The sequence below is a fragment of the Penicillium oxalicum genome, chromosome IV (genome assembly GCF_001723175.1).
Source record: "Penicillium oxalicum strain HP7-1 chromosome IV, whole genome shotgun sequence".
In the NCBI taxonomy this organism is placed as follows: Eukaryota; Fungi; Ascomycota; class Eurotiomycetes; order Eurotiales; family Aspergillaceae; genus Penicillium; species Penicillium oxalicum.
In genome coordinates this window covers 1,431,502-1,454,992 of record NC_064653.1, presented here as the reverse complement: position 1 = coordinate 1,454,992, position 23,491 = coordinate 1,431,502, and the positions used below count along the sequence as shown (strand labels likewise).

The 23,491-nt window shown below is 49.7% G+C and overlaps 3 protein-coding genes across 3 annotated transcripts; 1 reads left to right on the top strand and 2 right to left on the bottom strand.

Moving 5' to 3' along the window:
- Positions 1-577: 577 nt before the first annotated feature.
- Positions 578-2,120, top strand: POX_d05287 (Survival factor 1; the record flags this gene model as incomplete). Its single annotated transcript, XM_050114135.1, has 5 exons — positions 578-597; positions 679-894; positions 1,060-1,484; positions 1,556-1,932; positions 2,010-2,120. The coding sequence occupies 5 exons, from the start codon at positions 578-580 to the stop codon at positions 2,118-2,120; spliced, it is 1,149 nt and encodes a 382-aa protein (XP_049969086.1).
- A 791-nt stretch (positions 2,121-2,911) lies between these two features.
- POX_d05286 (Dynein heavy chain, cytoplasmic) lies at positions 2,912-16,069 on the bottom strand (the record flags this gene model as incomplete). The annotated part of the gene is made up of 3 exons (XM_050114134.1): positions 2,912-3,358; positions 3,433-15,725; positions 15,787-16,069. 3 exons carry the CDS (start codon positions 16,067-16,069, stop codon positions 2,912-2,914), a joined length of 13,023 nt encoding a protein of 4,340 aa, XP_049969085.1.
- A 1,752-nt stretch (positions 16,070-17,821) lies between these two features.
- POX_d05285 (Dicer-like protein 1) lies at positions 17,822-22,968 on the bottom strand (the record flags this gene model as incomplete). The annotated part of the gene is made up of 11 exons (XM_050114133.1): positions 17,822-18,103; positions 18,160-18,312; positions 18,388-18,573; positions 18,631-19,156; positions 19,211-19,611; positions 19,669-21,850; positions 21,913-22,020; positions 22,079-22,344; positions 22,401-22,504; positions 22,559-22,779; positions 22,832-22,968. 11 exons carry the CDS (start codon positions 22,966-22,968, stop codon positions 17,822-17,824), a joined length of 4,566 nt encoding a protein of 1,521 aa, XP_049969084.1.
- Between the last annotated feature and the right edge of the window lie 523 nt (positions 22,969-23,491).

The following is a 23,491-nucleotide window of genomic DNA, read 5'->3' as shown; positions in this document are numbered from 1 at the left end:
ACGAGTTTCCGAAAGCTGCAGAGATGCGACTTGGCGCGGCTTGAAGATGAGCCAGATTTTCCTCGGCTGCTGATTGGACCGGACGCCAAGCAATCCCCCGGCCAGTTCGCGACCAGTTGAGCACCAGCTGAGCCCGAACGTCATCGCCAGTAAGAAAAATGCACCGCAGCAAAAGATTATTCAACATGGTGTGTCTGGAGAGTCCGGCTGGGTCACTGGGTATGGCTCCCAGCTTCTCCAAGTTTCCCAGTCCCCGGTCTCCCATTGCTGGCCCATCTGGTGCCTGTCGCCAGCGCTTCCGTGCGTCGCGGCTCGTCTCGAACTCGGCGTTGCCGCACCCCCTCCAGGCCCATTTCCACCCGCCAAACCTTTTGAGTCGCCCCGCCGTGTCGATCTCTCGATCTTCTTTCTCTTCCGTTGATCCCCCCCTCTTCCTTCTTCCTCTCACTTCCCTCACTTTTCCACCATCAAGCGTGGTCAATCCGAAACACCTCTTTCATCAAAGTGAGACTGAATCATTCGTGCAATCACCACTTGACTTTACGACAAGCTTCTACCGCATAACGATCAAACCATCATGAACTGGCTCAAATCAACGTATGTTTCTTGCTGTATGGTGTTCGGTGGAGCTGCAAAATGGGGGGATCTATGTGACTGACCAGACCACTTGGCGGGCAGTCTTTCTGCGGCCGTTGGCACGCAAGAGCCCATCTATGGCCCCGAGGCCATCCACTCGGTCGCCAAACAAGCCGGCGAGACATCGTATACCGAGCTGTCCAAGGATCAGCTGCGTTGGAAGGCGTTCCAATACACCAATGTGGAAACCAAGACCTTCTACATCATGGCCGACGATGGGAACCTCTTTATGGTCCAAGTAATTTACAGCAACATTGCGTGAGCATCTCTTTCCCCTTTTTGCTGTTTACGAAACCCTGCCTTTCTGTTCCCTCCCCGGGCCGCTTCCCGCGTCTCCCGGGCCCAGGTCGGAAAGAGGTCGACTGCCTGGATATCGTGACATGCCTGGTCCGGTAGCTGACGGTATGGTTGGTGAATGGATAGTGGAATCCATACCACGGCCCATTTCAACACCAAGATCTTCAACTTGAAGGGGGACAAGCCGCACGTTTGGCACACGGATGCGCTGTCCAACTTCATGTTTGACGAGCAGATGCACTCCTTTGGTGCCGACAACCTGACCATCCACCTCAACGACCAAGGCGATGTGTACCAGATCAAGTCTACCGTCAACGCCGACAGCGTGGTGGATCTCAAGTTCAGCCGGACGGCACCGGGTTTCGTCGCAGGCAAGGATGGGACCACGTTGTTCGGCACGGATCCCAAGTCGCCCTGGGGTTCCATGTATCACGGCTTCTGGCCCCGCTGCGCCGTCGAGGGCACCCTCACCACCAAGGAGAAGACATACGATCTGACCGGCCGCGGAGTCTTTATCGCGGCTTTGCAGGGCATGAAACCCCACCATGCTGGTAAGTGAAATGAACGTCAAGAGGAAATCCCCTGTGAGTTGAGCGTCCCGACTGATCACGTATGCATCCAGCGGCCCGTTGGAACTTCATCAACTTCCAAACCCCCACCTTCTCCGCCGTCATGATGGAATTTACCACCCCTCCCTCATACGGTTCCACCACAGTCAACGTCGGCGGTGTAGTGAAGGACAACGAAGTGGTCTATGCCGGTACCACCAACAGTGTCGCGCACACCGGATCTACGCAAGACCCGGAGAGCGACTGGCCCGAACCCACCTCAATCAAGTGGGAGTGGACTGGCAAGACTGCCGATGGGAAGGACTTTAGCGCCGTCGTCGATGGCCCTCTGGGCGCCCGCCAAGACCGCGTGGATGTCATGGGTGAAGTTCCCGGCTTTATCAAGACCATCGCCGGTAGCGTTGCGGGCACTCGTCCGTACATCTTCCAGGTAATCCCTTCTCCCTCCCCCTCCCTCTCATATTCCTCTCCCTCCGTGGGTTTATTCCGCTTCCCAGACTGACCCAGAATGTCGCATCCAGTACTCCCCAGCAAAAGTTGAAGCTGATGGTCAAGATGGGCGACACCGAGGTCGAAGAGGAGGGTATCATGTTCTCCGAGTCGACCTTTATCTCCTGAGGACGAGAAGCAATAGACCTTCTTCGCCTCTCCGTACATAGGCCCGATGCTCCACCCTGCCCTTCTCCCCCCCCTTTTCTTTCCTTCCTCGTTCAAATTATTCAGAATCTTATGTTTACCAGTCCTTGAGACTGGGCCGCTTGCATCCACCGCACCCGGTATTTTTACAGATTGTATAATGAAATTATCTAATGCTTTTTACTCTGACCAACTCTCTCCCTTGCTTTGAGCTCTGCTGGTTAGACGATGTATTTCAGTCACACAACAAAACCTCAGAAGATGGGGAAGAAAACAGTCTCAATCTCAACCCCCCTAGGACAAAAAGGGGGGGAAGGAAAGACAAGGCCACTTGGACCTGGACCGTCTACCGCACGGGAACATCATTCCCAAATAGGAGTTCCAAGTTGTTTCCGGCGGGACGTGTCTACCTCAGGGAAGAGCCCCAGGGGTAGTAGGTGCCCAATGATGCACTAAGCCAGAACTGTGACGTGATACAAATTGATATTCATACAGGGTAAGGACATCTAGTCCTGAGATAAAGGATAGGGTACAGAATAAACGTCCTCTAAACAACCACCAGTGAAAAACACATAAGACCCTCCAGCAGCCAAAGGGTATTCAAAGATCACTCTGCGCCTTCAATGCTGAATCAAAAGGCTGTGTGTGATAGCTTCGACCCGATAGGGAAACTTGCCGACATCCTCATCTCTCCGTCTGAAAACATGAAAAAAAAAGATTGAAAGCACACCGAAATAAACAGGCAAAGACAACCCTGGAGACCAAGTCATTCCTCAGTTGTCAACCATCAACTGCTCTCCCTCATCCAACAATGTCGTGATGCGTGACAGATCGGAGATCATCTTGCCTCCGTGGTTGACAAGCAACAGCTTCTCTGCATTGCCCGGAAGGCCCAGGTACGTTGGTGGCTCGCGCTCGGGGAGACGATTCACCCAGCTGATAAAGTCGCGAATACTAGTGCCACTTGGCAAGGCAAGGAGCTCGTCATTTTCGACACCGGACACAAGTTTGTGTTCCTCCTCGAAAGCGGCGGGGGTGAGGAACCGATTCACCAGACTCTCGAGCTGCTGGAAGTCACCCAAATCGTCGATCTTGCCACCGTACATCTCTGTGATGAGGGTGCGTATCATCTCCCAGGGCAGTTTGAGAGGTGCGACGTTTGAGCGACCCTGAGCCACCTCGTTGACCCAATAGTCAATGATATGAGCCGAACACTCGTACTGCATTTAATGTGGTCAGTATGGTCTTAGAGAGAATACAAAAAGCCTCAAACACAGATTGGAGAAAAACTTACGTCACTGTCGTTGAACTCCCAGAAGCCCTTCCAGCCCAGGTTTGGCGCGTAGCGCAGACGCTCTTGAACCACGGCGTGAAGGAAGCAGAGGAGGAGGTAGACTCGAGCTTTCTCCACAGGCGCTTTACTGGCGCGAGTCGTCAGGGTCGATAGCGAGTCCTTCATGTTTGCACGAACACCAGCGGGCTGCTCAAACATCAACACACGGGATGCGCGAATGAGATTCACCGGGATCTTAGGGCTAGATTCCATAGACAAGAAGAGTCGGAACTCCTTGTGAGGCTTGAGGGAATCCAGGCGCTTCTCGAGGCTCTGAAGCCACGACGGTGCCAAGTGCACGTTTTTGACAAGCACCCATGTACCGGTCGCAGCAGCATTACTGATTGCCTTGTCGGCACTTTCGAGGCCTTCATTGGATCCCATGGCGATGTTGGCGCATGTCGCGTGCGTGCGCTCCACCAAGGCATCGACCTTGTAGCTGGCATCGAATCCAGGACTAGAACTCAGCGCAATAGGAGCGGTAGCGGTGACCTGGTCAACCACGTCTTTGAGGTCACCGCTGCCATCGTAGAGCTCCCGGCCAAACACAGCCTCCACAAAGCGTTCTGCGGTGGGCACAAATCGATCCATGCGACAAAGCTTGACGAGCAGCAATGAAAGGAGAAGTTGATCAAGCTTGGTCGTCTCCTCCTTCCAGACGATAGGGACGACGTTCTCGGCGATCTCTTCATTGAAAAAGCGATCCCAATCCTCCTGGGAAACATTGGGTACAAACTCCTTGAAAAGTGTCATGTTCAAAAGCTTGCTCATCACATGCTCGCGTGCGCTCACGTCCGTCGACAAATCATTACCCCCGACGGATTCATCCAGGATGCGATCCAAAATACCTCTATCCATGGGGAATGGAGTGGCTTGAGCAAGCAGTATGGCCAGGGTAATTCGATCCTTCTGAACTAATCCGAGTGAAGTCCGCTGATAGGTTGTAATAAACAGATCTTGAATGATGATACCCACCCGAGCCCCGTGATCTTTCTCTTGGGCCAGGCGTTTGTTCTGATAGAGAACGGCGTTGAAGATGTCCACAAAGTACTGGAGCGAGAACTGATAGAAGTGGTTGATATGATGAAGTTGTTCCAAAACAGCGAAGACTGCACTGCACGCTTTGGCAATGCTGCTGTACTGGTTGGTGATATTTTCCACTTCCGACATGACGCCCTCTGTCTCAGACATCTTCTTTGAAATCTCGGCAGCTTCTTTCTTCAGCGTCTCTAGCGTCTCGATGACATTGTCGTCGTCGAGGATGTTTCCACGAGACTCGTTGAGAGCCTGCAACAAGCGCTTCTCGAGTTGTCGAAGGTGGACCTTGAATTCACCTTGCATCTTGACGAGATTGTTGCGGCGCTCATCCACGTCAGGTCGCTCGAATTTGAGGACATCGTTCAACGACTGCGTTTGCAAACTGCTTTGCGTGACTGTGAAATTGACAAAGGTCGTTCGACTGCAGATATCTGGAGGGAATTCTGCAGAGGGATCTCTGGTCGAAAGGAACAGCTTGAATGATGGTGAAAAGTCAATCTCCTGCTTGCCGAGCTGTATCAGAACACGACCACCGGTCTTCTGGTATTCTTTGTTCAGGACGTGATTCAGAATAGGGTCCAGATGTTCAGCATCCTGGATCAATATGGGGTTTCCGAAACGGAGGGCACTCTCCAATTGCTTAACAAAGGAGTCATCCAAGAAACTGGTCACTGTGAGTTTGCGATCTTTGCTCTCTTTCTGCAAGAACTCTGTCACTCGGCCCGATGGATCGACAATCAGAGGGTATCTGTTGAATCGATTCAGAATGATGGCGTTCTCGGTACAGAGATCGTCGACCGGAAGCGAGTTCGCCTGCCACTTGAGACGCTCATCGGCATTGGAGAGATACTCAGTGATCGGGTTGTGGGGCTTGAAGTGAATGCCCGACTGAGCAAGCTGGTGGACCCAGTCATCAATCATCGCCTTACGGAATTGTTGATCGTAAAGACCCGCATATGCCAGGAAGGCTGCAGCGATCAAAACGTCACCAACCAGAGTACTGATTTGGGTCTCGAACGACTTGCTTCCCTCTTCCCACCGTTCACGTTCCGATGCGAGACTGTCAAGCAAACGAACACTTCGGTCGACCTTGAACTGGACCCGGGACATCTCAGATTTGATAGCCTGAGTCTCACTGATCAAAGCAGCGTATTCGCTCTTGTATGTGGCAATACTGCTCTCGAGGCCTTGAATGGTGTTTTCAATAGCCTGGGCCTCGGCCTTGGTCTGAAGGGCCTGCTCCTCCAATTGATCGACTTCCTCGCGCAGCGGTCCAACTCTATCCAAGATAGCTGAATAGTTCACTTGCGCTTCAACCCATTGCACGAGTGGACCACATGCTTTACTGGCACGGTTCACACGCTCGTAGGTGAAGTCTTCTTTGGACAAGAACTCATTTTGCATCTTGATGCGATGGTTGCGGGTCATGTGACGCTCATTGTCATAGTTCACGATGCTAGCGATGAAATCCTCTCGGCGGATGATTCCCTGAATCGTCTTCCAGCTGTCGACCTTGTGGCCGAGGAGAGTACAGACAGCTTCAAGAGCAAGCCGGACGCTTGCGGGCGGGTTACCCATGGAACGAACCTCGGTCAAGTGCTGACGCTTGATGTTGCTGACACTCTTTTGGGCTTCAAGAACGGCAGGTTCTGCGCGCGCCAGGTCATTCAATACAACCTCCTTTCGTGTTGCTACTTCCTTCTCTTGCTTTTCTAATGCTTGCTGCACTTCCAACGAGACCTGCTTCCGTTGTTCAGCTTCTTGTTGATCGGCAACCATGCGTTGGAGTTTCTCATTGGCTTCGGTGTCCTTCCTCTCCAGTTGTGTCTTTTTCTGAGCCAGACTAGCCCGCAGATCGCTCACTTTATCCACGGTATCGCGAAGCTTTTCCAGACCGACATTCAAATGACGCTGTTGTTCCTCAAGATCCTCACGCTTCTCGTTGAACAACTTGACATATTGAGCCACGAAATCGAGATAATGGCGTGGCGTGAGGAATGTTGATCGGCCTTGCTGCTTTTGCAAGCGTTGATTGAAACGATGCAGCGAGTGGTGAATGAACACCATCGAGTTGACAACTGCATCTCTGTGCGACGCAGGGAGAGAAAGTTCCCTATAGGCAACAGGGATACTGTCGGGAGCGACAAAGTTGGGCTTGTCCAAATCAACAGACTGAGTGAGCTCAGATCCGACTTGGAAAAGAGCCTGGTCGGACCAGTCACCCATCCAATTCAGCACGCAACGGTTAAAGAGAGCAGGACTGGTTGCGGCCTTGGAGGAAAGTCCATCTTCGGGTGGATTCATAGTGAAGACCACATGGAGGTTTTTGATGATTTGCTGTGTGAACCATTTGTAAAGCTCCTCTTGGGAATCCAAGAGCAGGCCCTGACGTTGAGCGCCCTCTTTACAGGCAGTCATCAATGACGCGAACTCGTCGCCCTCAAAAAGACCGGGGACCTCTGCATTGGCAAGAAGGGTATTCATTCGTTCCAAGAAACCCGAGTCGAGAACATTTGCCTCATCCATGATGAAGCAAATTTTTTCACCTTTGCAGCCTGCCCGACGCAGAACACTTCTCAGATCATCGTCAAAGTCTTCCGACGAGTACTTGCCATGGACCTTGATCTGGAAGACTTTGAGTCCGTTCATCCAGGCGACAAATCGAGAGAGTGTGGTTTTTCCACTGCCACTGACACCAATTAGGATGAGATGACCCTGGGGCTGCCGGAACACTCGGTCAATACGAAGAGCGTGTTCCAAGACATCATTGAACAACACCAGCGGCACATCGACCTCTTCTTCACAAAATGTTCTGAGACGAGCCTTCACAAAGTCACGTAAAATTTCCTGTTGCACAGGAACATAGTGCCTAGAAAGCCAGTTGGAGAAAAGAATAGGGCCCTTCAGCGCCTCTTCCTGGTCGATTGTCGGGAAATGCTCCAGTGCAATACGACGAACAGCATCTGAAGTCCAAGCTCGCTCGTCCTCGGCAACCAGGCGATCTTGGAAGAGGCGTAAGGCCTCGTGAGCCCATATTCGCACCAGACCCTCGATCGACAGGGACTCCAGAGGCTTGATAGCCTCATAGACACCACGGACCCATCGGGTGAGCTCACGAGGTGAGTACACGTAATGGGGTTGGATTTTGGGTGTGAATCTGGTCTGTGATTCGAGATAGAATTGGACCATGGCCTTTGTGAGTGCCTCCGAGTATCCGCGAAGTAAAGGCAAGATCTTGAGAATTGCAGAATTAAAGGTACCATAAATCTGGTTGAGTGACAATTCACCAGGATAGTCCACCATGATCAGTGGAGCATGACGCAGGAAACGCTCACCCATCGGCGTACGGCCTGCATCAGTTGGCGGATTACACGCACCAACGAATTGTATGCGGTCGAGACTAACCCATGTCTTGTCTGAAGTGCGCCAGAATCCATTCTGTTCCACAAGTTGACGCAGGAATGCGATTGCTCGCTGCGTCCCATAGCGATCAGGGGCGGGCAAATTGATCTCGTCACAGAAGATGACAAGCCAGCGTCCAATCTGATTGGGAGACATAACAACGCCATTGAGCGTCTTTTTGTATTCACAATACTGCTCAAAGGTCTTGATCAAAAGATCAGGTGTAGTAGCGCTGGAGAAATTGAGACCAACGACCTCCAAATTCGGCAATTTTCTCAACGCAGCGAATAAGGTCATTGTTTTACCAGATCCAGGTGGACCGCACAGCAGGAGAGGCTTGTGTTCGGCCAGCCAAGAATAGAGGACATCCTCGTGACGCACGGTATCCACAGTGGGAATGATGACATCTGTTTGAGTGATCGAATGTGTGTTGATGTCGATCGTGGGCACTTGAGACTGCCAACTAGCCCACTCTGACTTGGGGAGAGTGACATCGTAGTCGATGAGAGAGGAGTCTCCGTCAGGTGGAAGATCTATGGTGGTCATTCCAGCAACATACTGACCAAAGGCTTTGCGATCCATCAGCGGACAGTCACCCGTGAAAGACCACACAAGGGTAAGTAGAAGTTTTTTGGACATGTAAGACTCGATTTGCTCGGAGTCCAAGGGAAAGTCAACATGCTGGATGTTGTACTCCAGAACGTTTCGACAAGCCTTGTTCAACAGGCTGAACATTGTGTTGAGAGCACGAATATCGGTGAAGTCCATTATGTGACCGTAGTTCTTCGCTTCCTTGAGGGCTTTGAGAACAAGATCATCGCTTTCCAGGTGCTGTTTCAGCACCACCGAAAGCATTTCCTGGGTACTCTGCGTTCTGGCTGCGGAGCTGCCAACTGGGGCGCTATCATCATCCAAATCCTCGAACGTCTTGGTTTTCAGGCTTTCCACGTAATTATTGATCATCATAGAAGGGGTGACGGTGTCCTCGTTGAACCAAACCATGCCACAGCGACTGACTGTGGCCAGAGTTGCATACTTCAAAGTTTCCACTTCAAACATGACACGCACATTGGAAGGCAGGTTGAGACGTTCACCATTGGGCAAGGTCAAAAGCTTGTTATCGTCCAGAACACTGTTCAAGTTCTCGACCCACTCTGGATCAACGTCGCCATCGAACACAATCCAGTGGCGTTTGGTATCCTCTCCACGAAGGTTGTCTACAATCTTTCGCAAAATGCCGGTGAAGAGACCGTCCGTCCACTCGCGAGTGGTACTATCCAGGTTACCATAAAGGGCTTCCTTGGACATAACCTTGGAATCGATAATGTGGCAAACGCCCTCAACATTTTCAATGGCTTGCATTGCCTGAAGCAGGATTTTCCACGCGGCGGATTTACCAGAACCCGATCTGCCAACCATCATGACACCGTGGTGGATACTCTGGATCTGATAAAGCTGAAGAGCTTTGGTGATCCACATCTCACTGTCCACGTAGTGATTCGCTTTCGCAATTTTACGGATTGCTTCGACCAACTGGTCATAATTCGCAGGCACATACTCAACCCCAGGGAAGGTTTGTGTCTGAATCTCGAGCATGCGACTCACATCTTCTTGAACGAGTTTAGGCGCAATGGTCTCACGCAAACTCTGAACAATAATCTGAGGTTCGATAATTTCGTCGGGTCCGAGTTCGTTTTCTGAAGTAGCCAGTCGAGCTCGCTTCAGACCACCGGAGCTGACGAGAACACTCTTCAAAGCACGGAGACCAAAATCGTAATGAGCCTGCTTCGAAAGCTGGCCCGCACAGTGGTCGAAGAAGGGTACGGTCTGTTTGGAAAGGGGTTTTGCTTGCTTGAATCCTTGGGAGAAAAGCATGACTTCCGCGATAAGTTCCTTGTCGGGCTTTGACATAGCGACACTGCGGAAAAGCTTTTTCAAATTGTCTGGCAAGTTGGAGCGACCAGCGTATCCAGGATTCATGGTGATGAAGATGCCAGTATTCGAGTTGACTGCTAAGCGGCGGCCAACCAACTCTATCTGGGATTTATCATCCTCTTCTCCCTTCCGCAGTCCGATTTGGATGTTTTGAATTTGCTGCGAGACAGCGGACAAGATTCTTTCCTCCAGACGGTTGAACTCATCGAAACAGCCCCATGCACCCACTTGACAAATACCTAGGAAGATTCGGCCCATGGCTTGGAAGTCGAAGGTATCGTCACAACAAAAGACAAGGGTGAAACGGCCAAGTTGCAGACCAAGAGCCTTAACGGACTCGGTTTTACCAGTACCTGCTGGACCATAAGGTGATCCACCAAGTCGCTGACATAGAGCTTGAGTGAGGGTGAGGAAACAGCGATCTGTGAGTGGAGTGCGAACTAGACGTTCCGGCACACCGAGATATTCAAAGCCATAGTTGAGCTTTGCATTAGCCATGTGAACGTATAAGCGCTGTAGGAAGTCACCGTCTGGCTGGTACACGTATCGCATTTGCAGCAACCAAAGATAGTGGGTCGGGGTCGTGGCGTTGTGCTGAATGAGCTTAGAGATGGCATCACGTTGGTGCACAAACTCTGTAATCATGTGCTCGCATTTCTTGCGAGTGATCGCGTCCAGCTCACCGAGAACAGTGGCGGCCAGCAACTCCAGAATTCGAACTTCCGACTCGTACAAGGTTTGAAGAGTGGCTCCACCATCCTCAAGAGATTTTTGTACTGCGTTAGTCCAGACAACTTGGCTAGCGAGGACAACGATCTGAGCAGGATAATTGGCCAAGTAGTCGCTGAAGGCCGTGCAGTCCACATCTCCAGCATTGTAGAGCGTGTCAAATTGTTCAACTGCTTCGCCCAGAAGCTCCGCCAAAGTCAATTTCATGTTGGTTTCCAGTGCCGATAACCAGTCATTGATTCTAGGGGTTTTGACAAGATTAACCTCCCGTTTGAGGCGCACCTCTTCGCCTTCCTTGGAGGTGAAGCCGACAATGTTGTTATCGTCGTCCATGAGAAGCCCCGACAAGCCTGCGAACATTTTCTTGAAATGTTTTGCAACACGGAAGATATCATTGCTATTTCCGATGATTTCCAAGAGGTCCTCATCACCCACGAAGTAAAATCGAGGGAAAGACACGCGCTCTCGCTCAAGATATTCACCGAGCGCTTTCTGGATCTTGTTGAGCAGCTCAGCCAATCTTTCCAAGGATTTCTGGACGCCATTTATTGCCAGTACATCAAGCACAAAAGGCGATTTGTAGACCTTTTTCATGACAGCGAAGAATTCAGAATTGATGTTCTGGAATCGACTTGATTCAAGGGGGAGCAGATGCTTGATATCGGCATTTCCAGTGAACACACCCTCCAAATAGACCCACTGCCTTTGCACGTCGATCCAAACATCGAATAAGACGTGCACACGGTTCAGTTTGTCTTCCCAGGCAGCGGCCTCCTCCTCGAACTCTTTGTAGTATGGAGAGTGTCTCATTGCCTGGAGAGAGTTCAGGTTTTCGCTGCACTTGGCAAAAAGATCGTCAAAGCCACGAATGAGTCGGCACTTATTCTGATAATTGACAAGTTCCAACGAATAGCTCTGCCAAGTCTCACGGACAGTCTTCAGGAACTCTTCGAGTGCTAGCTCGCCCTGAGCTTGTGCAATGATGTTCCGAATAACAGGCTCGCTGGTTGCAAGTTGAAGGTCCCACACATCTCCAAGTGTGAGGGTAACGAGTGAGAACCGTTTGCCAGGCTTCAGAGACTTGTAGATCTTCTGCCAGTGTCTTTCCTTGACTGCCTCAGATTTCATGTCTGACAGGAGAGAGTTGACCTTCAGAAGCTGTCGCAGGACATTTTGGATATGTTCAAATGCAGCATATTGCCTCATTCGGCTAGGCATCTCCTTGGTCATCTTGATGAGACCATCCAGCGCTTGGCGCAGCTTACGAGGCTGAACACTATTCCAAAGACCCTCGCGCAAATCGTTGAGACTCTTCCAGATTGTCGACAAAGCGGCCCAGACAGACATGAAATCCTGGACCTCCTCAAGAATGGCAGGGAGTGATGAGTCAGAGCTCGCAGGGAGATCAAGGGCTTCCTTGGCCTTGGAAACCATCTCAAATTCAGTCTGGAGTGCTTCAAGTCGCGATTGGAAAGAGCTGAGAGTTCGAGAAGCCTCTTCGGGAGGGATTGTACCCGAGACTGGCTTTTCGTCGTTCCATTGAGAAATGACTTCCGCAATCCTATCGCTAATGACCCGATCCTCTGCTGCGATTTTCGCACGGAGAGCATCAGTTTGATCTTGAACGATCTTGCTCTTTCGTTCAAGAAGCTCATTCAAAGACGTCCACTCGCCGTCCACGTTTCCGACATCAAGCCAGTCATTCGGGAATGTATATCTCTGGCGTGATAATGTGGTCTGACCCTGGCGGAAGAGTTCAACCTCCGGCTCCCAGACCCGAATCTTTCGCTTGCACTGTTGAACGATAGTGATGAAAGAAACTGCGTGTGCGGTCGAGGAAGCTTCTAAGCTCTGGCCTTCAAGATCACGGCGGGCCGAGGTGAGTTCAGCGTGAACCTCCCGGACACGACCGCCAAGCTTGGCGCCGAACTTTTGAAGTATTTCGTGCTGCCACTGGTCGTATTTCGCATTGACCTTGGTCTGGACCTGCTCGTAGTCGATCCTGATGTTGCCAAAAGACCGGCTCACTTCGGAAGTATCGAATGTGGCTCTGCTCTTGCGAATTTCTTGAAGGAGTTGCAGCCACTGGGACAGATCATCTCCAAGAATATCATAAACATGCTCTGACTGTAAGTCCCAAAGAGATTGGAACTGGAGCCACTTGTCAACATATTCTGAAACATCCTTCAATCGACTCTCAACAACTTCATAGACCTGCTGAAGCTCTTTGGTACAAGTTTGCGGAAGGTTCGCAAAGCAGACTTCCGACTGTCGCACCGTTTGCATGTTAATTGAAATCTGATAGCGTGAAGCCTTGATTTTCTCCAGATTGCAAACAACTCCTAACCAAGAGTCGAATTGAGAAAACCAACTGGCTCGCGCAAACTGGAGAGGCGGATCAACGTGGAGAAGCTGGTTTTTCATAGAGATCTCGTGGAAAAGCTCAGGGAACGAGAGATTATAGATCAATGCGGTGTCTGTCTCGGTTTGTGATAAGGCGAGAGTGCCTCCACTTTGGGTCTCTTGGAACGTACTAATCCACTCTCGAATGGCACGGTGCAGTCGTTCACTCAAAATTGCCTCGATCTTTGCGTTCAGCTCAGAAACCCAGAATTCAAGGTTGACATAGTTTTCGAGGTTCAGCTTATCCACGGCAACTTGAATGACGTCCAGACGTTCCTTAAATGCCCCGGCATCGTATGCACATGTCTTCAATTCATGAATTGACTTCTGAATATTCTCATTGATCGACGAGAGTACCGCGGTCTTAGACTGCAAAACAGATGCAGAGCCGGCGAATTCGCGAACGAACTGAACATGTTTGCTTTCAGATCGAGAAGGGATGGATGTGTCAATGGCGCCATTCGCGAGTGCCGACTGTTTGACGTGCAGTTCGTAGGAGTGGACGAAAGATTCCCATCGAAGCGGGATTCCCTTATTGACCATTGCTTGGCAATCGTTCACGTAACCATTGAGAAGAATGGCAACATCCGACATCGACGTAATTGTACGATTCGTTTGGAGTAAAGTACGCACACTCTCCATCAAACTAATAGCATATGGGTAGACACGTTTCGCCTCTTTCGAGATATTGCTGACGGCATGAGGGACCTGGAAATTCAGCCAAATGAGATTGCGAACCTCTTTGAACAGCGCAATGATCTGAGCGTCGAAATTGACAGCAAGCTCTAGCTTGTTACCAGCAGCACGATTGCGCACAATATTGAATAGTCGCCCGGAGATTGTGATGTGGCGTCTTTGCACATCGTACAGCCAAGATTCGAAGACTGGCCGAGTGTCGAGCTTTTTACGGAAGAGATTGCCTTCCGCCTGCAATTTCTGACCCTCTGAATGAAGGTGCCAGTCTTCACCAAGCACATTCTCAACTTTGCGCATGTAACCATCAAGTTGACGCTCAATCTGGCGAGCCCATATGATAGCGCCGGAGACGGGAGGCAGATCTCTCAATTGAGCCATTGCATGAGCCTCGGAATGGCCATACTGCTGCTTGAAGCGCTCATGCAGAGCAGCGATATCTCGCTTGACGTTGTCAATCAGCTGCGTCTGATACTCGCCAATGGCGCCACGAATCTTCGGGCGAACCAACAAAGCATTGAACTTGGAGAACACTCGGAACATCTCGTTGGCATTTTTGGCAGTTGCTAGGCGATCACGGAGGCGCGCAATGATGGAGTTCTCCACGCGAGAAGTGCGCTCGCTGTAACTGATCTCAGCTTGCTCCCATGCGCGCGATCCCTCGGGCGAGACGTCAAGTGCGTCTACGTTCTTCAAAGCAGCGTAGGCATGTGTGACCTCCTCAACAGCATCCACGTCACCAATTTCCTCAACAATGACTGTCTCCTCAGAGTCGACGCCGGCACCGGCCTCTGTGGGGGACGTGTTCTTTGGTCCAAGGACATTGATAATAGTTTTCTGGAGCTGCTCGTGGTTGATGCGGAACGTGTCGATATACTTCAACCGCTCACGGGTCTTGTCGTGACGAGCATTGATCTTGATGGGGATAAACTTCTCATTTCGACGTCTGGTCGATTCACGGGCAACATTTGTGAACTCTTTCAAGTTTTCGTCCCATGAGCGCCAGATTGCCTGGGTCGTCTTCATCAATGACCGAAATTCGCGATAGTCGAGTTGCAGAATCTCACGACCCTTGACTAATTCGTGAATTTTCTTGTCCAAATCACCAGAGATTGCTTCGACAAGTGAGAGGGCGCGCTTGATCGGATATGGGCAGATCTTCAATTTTTTGTTCAAATGGTTGAAGACAAGACCGAGAGATTCTTGCACTTTCTGCAGGGAAGTTGCTGAGAGAAGCTCATCCAACGGGAAATCACGCATGAGCTGGTTGTACTTCTGGACCAACTCTGTGGCATCTTTCAGCCCAGTGTCAGCCACAAAACTCAGCGTGGGCTGGTAGCGCTTCGCGTGACGAAGAATATCCATAGTCAACCGCACTCCATCGCTCGCCAGCTGACTCTCAATCCCCTCCAAGGCCGTTTCCATCGACAACCAGAAATTTACTTCCGGGGAAGCAGATTCACCATCCGGATCTCGAGACATCTTGGTAATGGTTTGAATCGACCGAATCCATCCGTTCACGGTGTTCTGAATACTGTTGGTAAACGCACTACTATCCAGGACCGAGGACGGGATCAGCTCGACGGTTGGTTTGATCCCTCTGGCCTCCGCTTCTTTCAGTGCGGCCTGCACGACCTCGTGAAGCGGTAGGATCAAGGCTGGAATCTCCACATTTTGTTGCAAATGCTGGAGACCTAGCTCCAGCTCCGCAAATCTCCTCTTCGTACCAGGAATTCCAGTCTTTGCCTCCGTATCGGTTCGCGATTTTGAGCCAGCAGCTGGTTCCTGGTTGCGCGTGTGGGCCTCGAAGTATGGACTTAGGGCATGGTGAAGAAAGAGATTGATAATTTGATACGGCGACATGGACACTCCTTGCTGAGACTGTGTGTTGTTTAACGATGCCAGACCAGGCAGGTTGATTACCTGGATCTGGGAGGCGATCGGGAGAGCTGGATCAATCGGCGCGGGACGTTTGATGAAAGCTACCGAGGCTACAGTTGTGGATGCAGAGGAGATATCGGAGGATAATGTGTATGAATACTGTACAACTGGCTCTTCAAACATCTTGTCAGCTTTGTGACATAGAATCCAGAACGGCGCCATCCTTGCACTTACCAGCATCCTCACGATCACCATTGGCTTCCTCTGCCGTAGCAATATCCTTCTGCACATACAAGGCAACTTGCGGCTCGCAGGCAAATCGCATACACTTCTGCGCCGTGTCCTGATATCTGGCACTTGAAAGCAAGCTTCCCCCACTCTGAAGCTCAGACTTCAGAGCACCCAGTGTCACCTGGAGAACTTCTGTGAGGTACTGAATCACTGTGTCGGAGTCTACCGATACTGCAATATCTGGCGCAGACACGCCATTCGGCGTCTCTGTGGCAGCGACTTCCATGACGCTTCTCAAGATCTATTGCGAGGTGGCCTCTGTGTTCATCGATGTGCAGGAATGGTGGAGCAAGTCGAGCGGGAGATTCAATGGTCGGCCGCGGTACGCGTCGTTCGGAAAAGATAGGGGATGAATCAACAACACGAAATTCCGAGTCAGAAACCACTGGAAAGAGCGTCAAGTGATCTAAATTAAAAGGTAACTCTCGAAGGTGGAAAATAAAGCATTCGAGCTCGACGAAATTATTTAGACACGCAATGATACATGAAAGTAGCCAACTGCGCACGCCGTGTTTGCTAGGTTGTAAATTAGGGGATGCGCCTTTCCTGTTTCGGTTAAGTCCATTCTACCGAACCATGTGACGGCGGCCGGGTCCCGAAGTCGTTCCGCGGAGCTTCCCTGCGCTTATCCTGCAGCCCCTGGCCGATGAAGCAGTGCATCATCTTGAGTATTTACCAAGTCGTTTGCTCCTTCAACTTTTCATCGTGTGATTATGTACAGCTAACTACTTACGCTCTGCATTTCAATATGAAAAAGTCATGCCTTTGTTCTTACGTCTTTCTCACTCTATATAGTTGATATATTTTCACCCAAAATATGATCCATCGGGTACTTACTGCTAATTCCTACACAGTGCTCTCTATTTATTTCTAGTTTAAACCTCCCCGAACAGACAATTTATGTAGAAACCAACACCAGCAGCCAGGAACCGCAGTCAAAATAGCTCTTGTGTAATACTTGCATGATAGGTGAGCCTTGCTGTAATTAAACTAGAACGCATTGGGCTTGAGATATCTCGTCGATCAAGAATTCATCGCGCCCGCGGAGTACAAATATCTCCCAATATGGAAGAATGCTCTCATTGACCCGTTGCAACTGCACCGAATACAGCCCGGGACATCCATACATTATGTTGATCCCGTCTGACTTTCTCAAGCGTATTGCACCTCGGGCATCTAGTTCCATTTCATCTCCCATAGCAAGGTTTATCTAAAGCTTTGAAATGAATTTAGGACGCGGTGCTGTCTGTCGTGCGGAACCGTAGCACTGGTTGAGACCCGCTTCACCTATTTATTCTGGTATTTAACCCCTGAGATATACCTCATGATCCAAAGTAAAATGTAATCTTGGAAATTGGCTACGGAAGAGGTGATACCGTTTGACCACAGTGGGAATCAGGGTTCCGTTGGTTGAAGGTTACATCGTATGGTAGGCGGTAGCCCAGAGCTCGTCTGATGCCAGAACTGCGGATAGCAAGTGGAGGTTGGCAATAACGCTCAGGTGGAAACTTGGAGATACCTCAGGCAGGTGTTTTACATAGCTTAAAGCAGTTGGAGGCCTCAGTAGGTACCTAAATTGTACATACTGCAGTAGTATTGACTGACGACAAGCGTCCTTCACCTTCGGATCACCTTCCTAGCCCTTCATACCCGACGGGATATTACTGTTTTTATGAACATGTCATTTCAGCATTGACGGCTTCTATCATTCGCACTAACTCATTTCCTCTGATGCTAATTAGCCCATCGGCAAGATACACTCAAGTTTTCGCTCGTCATTTGATCACCGAATATGTCTTTTATGGCTGAATAAATTTTCACCATTTCGGACTTTAAAGTAGCAGTTCGCCCAATATTTAGAAAAGAAAGAAACAAAAAACAAACAAAAAGGAACAAACTGCTCGACCGAGCCCTTCATACTTTCAAGATCTCGCCTGCTAATTCCATACGAGCCTTTTCGGTTTACTTTTCTTTGTATCTAATTCTCCTCATGTTCAAGGCTTGTTGACTCACAATCGCACGAGTATTTGGCGCGGAAATCAGCGGGTAGAAGCGTGCTGATTGTCTCAGAGGCTCGCTCACTTGCTCTGACTTTCGCATAACGGCTGGAGGTTCCAACCGCTTCTCCAGCACATTGTCCATGTATCAGTACGACGGCAAGAATTCTAGGATGGTCTGCGTCGGTTTCGGGTATTTTGCCAATCTTCAAGCAGATGTCTCTGCATCGATAGACGGTCGTCACCTGATGAAACAGGAAAGTCTTTTGTGGGTTAGCATCTATTAATTAAAATTCGGAAGTATAACAAGTATTCCTACCGTTGGCTGTCTGTTTGCAAAGGTGTCATAAAGCGACATATCCTCAAAGTATGGCTGGATATGCGTGACAAAGAAGTCCTCAACGACGGTATAGTCGAATTCAGAGTCCACGAAAATTGCAGCAATGTATGCTTCGAGCATATCCGGAAGACACTGTGGCAGAAAACAAAGTTTTAGCACGAATCTAGGCCACGATGGTTGACGTTGGCAGAAAAGACTGTTCACTACCTTTGGAGCGTCGGAAACATGAAGCCAATAGTCTCTTTTTCCTCCACTCTTTTCCTCTGCCTCTTGCATTTCCATTGCATAGCGCGTGATTTGACCTTGAATCGGCCCATCAGCATACTGCAAATGCCGGTGAAGCCCGAGATAAACTGCCAAGGCACCCAGAAACTTATTCGATACAATGGCCATCTTGGAGCAAAAAGGTCAGTAAGTGTTTGTCAAGGCTCGGTGCTGGAAAGCGCTTACCTTGTGTTCTGTAAGCCACTGAGGATCCCTGTCAGGGAATCGATGGAAGAGGTGCTCGACACAAGCCATATCAAGAAGTGCATCTCCAAGAAATTCAAGACGTTGATAGCACGGTACAATTGCAAGATGGCGTGGCAGCGACGAGTGCGTAAAGGCGGAGCGGAGTAATGCAGGATGTTTGAACTTGTAGCCGAGCTTTGTGTGGATTTGTCGCGCAAGATCCAACTCGTACCCATTGGGTAAGCTATCCTGCCACTTTGGCTTGGTGTAAGCCGAATAGTAGTCTGCCCAACACGTCGCGCTATGGGTGACTTGAAGGGTATCGTTGTGCGTAAAGCGAGTTACGGCGCGAACGGCGCTGTCAAAACGATGGTCTTCGCCGCCTGACAATAACGCGGCCGCGATGAGGGCTTCACACACATCAGCAATCGTTTTCTTACCAAGTTCATGGGTGCTTTCCATCTCGAAGCTCTTGGAGAAATCACGGCCATGGAGAAGACGGGGGCCAGGAGGAAACCAAGTATGACTGCAACCCACGTCAGTTCATCACCCTGCAAGTGTTCGCTCCGTTGAAACGTACCGAGAAAATCCGCGGCTTCGGATGAATTCATGCACTTTGATATGTATGGCTTTTTCGTAGAGGTTTTTGTTGCAGACAAGACACATTCGGTAGACATGGTAGTCAAATTCGTTATCGTCGGGCCTTTGGCAGTAGAGTGCGATCGACGTAGCCATCTTGAGAAAACTGTCTCCCAGAAATTCGAGCCGCTCGTAGTTCTTACCCATGCCTCTTTGAACATGTCTTTGTTGCTCTCGGTGTTCCTCTGTGTTATCCGAGTCTTTGGTAAAGGCTTCGAGGGCAAGGTGCAGCCGCAGGTTGAGATCCAAGTGCCGACTGGCCTCCCAAGCAATCAGATAGGACTCTGCTCGGCTGATGATGGATGGGAACGCTAGGCATGTCGTCACGAAGGTCAAGGGCAGCTACCAATTATTAGCACCTCCTTTGTCAAGTCACATACAGTGCAGGTAGAAACTCACAGCTGATAGCATTAGGGTTTCCGGGCAAACGACACAAATGGCTCTCTCTGCTTTGTCTGACTCGGCGCCTTTGTCAAGGAAGTTTCTGCGAAGACAAACTAGCTCCGCTCGCAGAACTGGCTGATTCCAGTCACACTGCTCTAGGAACGCGACGCGTGACTTCTTGCTTAGACTTGAAGAATAATTTATAATGTTTTGCATATTGAAATCGCGCCGGCGAGGCACGTACGCGGGCGGCGCATCGGATGGACGCAATTCTGGATCAATATTGAGTGGGAAATAGCGATACTTTCCACTCCATGCGTCATACATGAATCTGTCCAGAAGCATTTTTGGATCCATCTCCGGTGACCATTTCCATTCGTTGTGTTTTTGCACAAAATCAAGGACTTTCCAGTCAATCAACTCAAGTGGTGATCCCCCAGGATTCTCACAAGCCAGGCCATCTTTTGCGGGCGCGAGCCAATACGGGAAAGTTTCTGGTAGAAGCTTGAATGTCTTGTGGAATACATCACGGAAAACCGATAGTGTAAAAGCTGTCAAGCGGTCCAAATCCTCTGTTGAGACAGTGATTGGATCCTCGACACAGGTCGTTTCAACAGTTGTCTCCAAGTCCTCTTCTAGGTAAATGGGAAACTGAGGAAAACCCGGAAGCTTCGTCCGTGTGAGCAATAACATCGGAGCATGATGACGGGTCAATGGTTTCACTGGACGTAGCCTAATTACCACCACGTAAAGCAAACCTGGGATTTTCCCAATCTCATGCAACCACACAGAAGGTTTGCAACGTCGATCATACTTTTCTTGCTTCTTCGATGCGATTGCCAAGTGGGCATTACGCATGGCAGGTAAGCATCGTCGGAATGTTGGCCGGAAGTGACTATCGAGCAAGTTCCTTTTTCGAAGCAAGAGGCACGTATCGAAAGCTGCTGAGCCTTTGGCCATGGCCTTGCTGGACTCAATTGTGCCAAGCACGCCTCGGATAGGAGAGTTGTCTGGAAGCATGACCTCACAGCTAAATTTGTCTCCCATGGGGAGTATGATGTAGGTAACGGGTCCGTCTGCACCTCTCTGGCCGACGTCAGGACCCTGATCGGCGTCGTCTTCACGGTACTGCAGCGAAGCGGCATATCGACTGAGAATATCCATGGAATGCTCGTAGGTCAACTTGGCCCCCGTCAAAGCGATGGTATATGTTCGCTTCCCCTTTTCCTTCCCGAGTATTGTTTTCAGATCGGGCTCATGCTCATAGCCTCGCAACAACCGATCTTTTGGCAGCGTCTCGCAAAATGATCTCATTAAGACCTCCGCGTCTCGCACTTCTTGAATCCTCCGTTTGTGTCTCTCGTTATGCGCTTCGACCATAGTTGCGTACGTCGATTTCATGTGGCGGGCACGTCCTCGACTTTGAATGTACTGAATGAGTGTGCCGTAGAGATCAAATCTCACAACAAAGTTGCAGTCTGGGATATCCAGTCCTTCTTCTGCCACTGCAGTCGCAAAGAGACAATTGACAGTCCCGTCTTGAAATTGCCCTCTGACTTCAAATTGATAACGAAAGGTCACATTTCCCGTGATATCTGACTTTCGACTGCCGATGAGGATTCCGGGACGAAGATTCTTGATTGCTAGGCGCTCGCAGAGATGCATTAATGCCTTCGCGGTGTTACGTCTGTCCGTGAAGACAATGCACTTTCTTTCACTTGATTCGCTGAAATAGAGGGCCAGCCTGTCAACCAGCAGCTGGACCTTGGAACTGAGTTGACCGGGAGCCAAAGGGTGGTGTAATGCGTAATTTTGGACCATTTCATATGCTTTCTTTGCATTGAGAAGCTCTTCCTCTGTTTGTGTTTGTGTTTGATCACAGGAGACTTGTGCAGAGTGGGCTCCAGTGTTGCTTTGAAGATAAGGTATCACGTCTTCTCTCAAAGCTTGGCTCCAAATTTGATCAGCACACCACTCGCCCAGCTCCGAACTAGCTGTCCAAGCGAACCTGAAAGCTGCCTCCAGAGACTTCACTTTTCCGAAGCTTTGCTCGAGTTGGGTGTACAGCTTGGTTGCGAATGGAGGCTCTAGCTTAGAGTAGGTCCAAGTTTCTTCGATTGGCTTACTCACAACCTGTCGAAGCCCCGTCAAGTCCGCCGTGGTCGCTATCTTGCTATTGAGAAGCATCTCAAGTCGCCTAAAACAGCTTCCGTTAGATTCTTTGTTATGTATTTATACTTCGAGGGAAGAAATGCTTACGCTGCAGCTTCTGTCATCTTAGTCTTTCCATCGACTGGAGACGCCGTCATGCCAAAAATCCGTGGTCGGTCAGAAGATTGAGCTTTGAGGTAAAATTCTCGAATGATTCTAGGTCGACTCATTAGAGAATTACCACCGAGGCTTTGTGAACAATACAGACACTCACCGTGCGTAAGGATGGGATTTCTTCGCGTGATGGGCTTCGTCGAAGATAAGGATGTTGATCTGGTTCATTTTGATGAAACCATTCAGCAGACAATGATTGAGAATTTCTGCCGTGCAAACAATGACCATGTTTTGGTTGAACCATTCTTCCCATGTGCTTTGTTCCCAGAGATCGGGACCCATGGCGCCGTAGATGAAGGTCACGTTTTGATCGAGATTGTGCCGCAAGACTGCTGCCTGTTGATAGACGAGAGTGACACTGTGCGCCTGTCAAATAGTCAGTGATACTTTAAAAATTTGTAGAAGGGTAGTGCATGTTTTACCAAGAAGAATGCAACTCGGGGAGGTCTACCCTTCCCACGATATATGAGCTCTTGTTGGAGAATATGCTTCAGGAGCAGGACGGCAATCAAAGTTTTGCCAGACCCTGTTTACTGTTAGTTGCTTCCATCGGCAAAGGCGTGTCAACAAAACATCGTACCAGTGTCGAGAACGGCAATCGTGTTCTCTGCCTTCGCTCGCTCAAAAAGCTCCAGCTGGTATGCCCGTGGACATAAGTCACCGCGGCCAACCTCCTGTCTCTTCAGTAACTGGGTGATACTTGGAGTGTTATGCGAGTAGTCGGCATTATTTTCAATTTTTTCATCATAGTCTCCGAGCCTTGTGCCTGTATCTGGCGCTTGTTCTGCATGTTTCTTGAGTCTAGACCTGAGTTAGAGGTAATCGAGACTGCGTGTGTTCTGCCATAACTTACAAAGATTGAAAATAAGCATCATGAAGCTTCTGATGGTGGGGTGTCGAACTTTCATGGAGCTGATCCTCAGCCTCACTTTCCGAATCGTCAGATGAGCTCATAGAAAGCTCATCACAGACATCGAGAGGAGATGTCATTGTGTTTTGACTCCGAGAAGAAACTGGTTCTGAAAAGAGGTTGATATTTCCAGGTGTTCAAGGCTTTAATTAAGGCCTAATACCAAAAATAGATGTCAAAAGACTGTGGCTGGATCAAGTCTGTAGGACTACTATTTCCAGCACACAAGCACAAGACCCAAGTTCAGCAGACGATTGATCACGTTCTGTGGGCTGAATTGATGCGGGAGTGAGGTATGTGTGAGATGGAAATTTAAATAAAGCCAAAAAGGCCTCAAGAATGAAGAAAACATAAGGTGAATTGTGCTCATTGTTATCAGGTATATCTCGTTGTCCAGAACATAAGTACATCAACCTCTATTGAGATAAGCGAGATTGGAGACCACCAAGAACACCCATGGTATTCATATTTGGCTCAGATGAGTGCAGCTCTGCCTTCAAGGCTGAGTGATGTGCCACCATAGCGAATTGGTCACAGTATACTTCCCGCTCGTTTCACACGACCATCCAACTCTATATCCTATCACCAGTTCTGTAGTCTAGT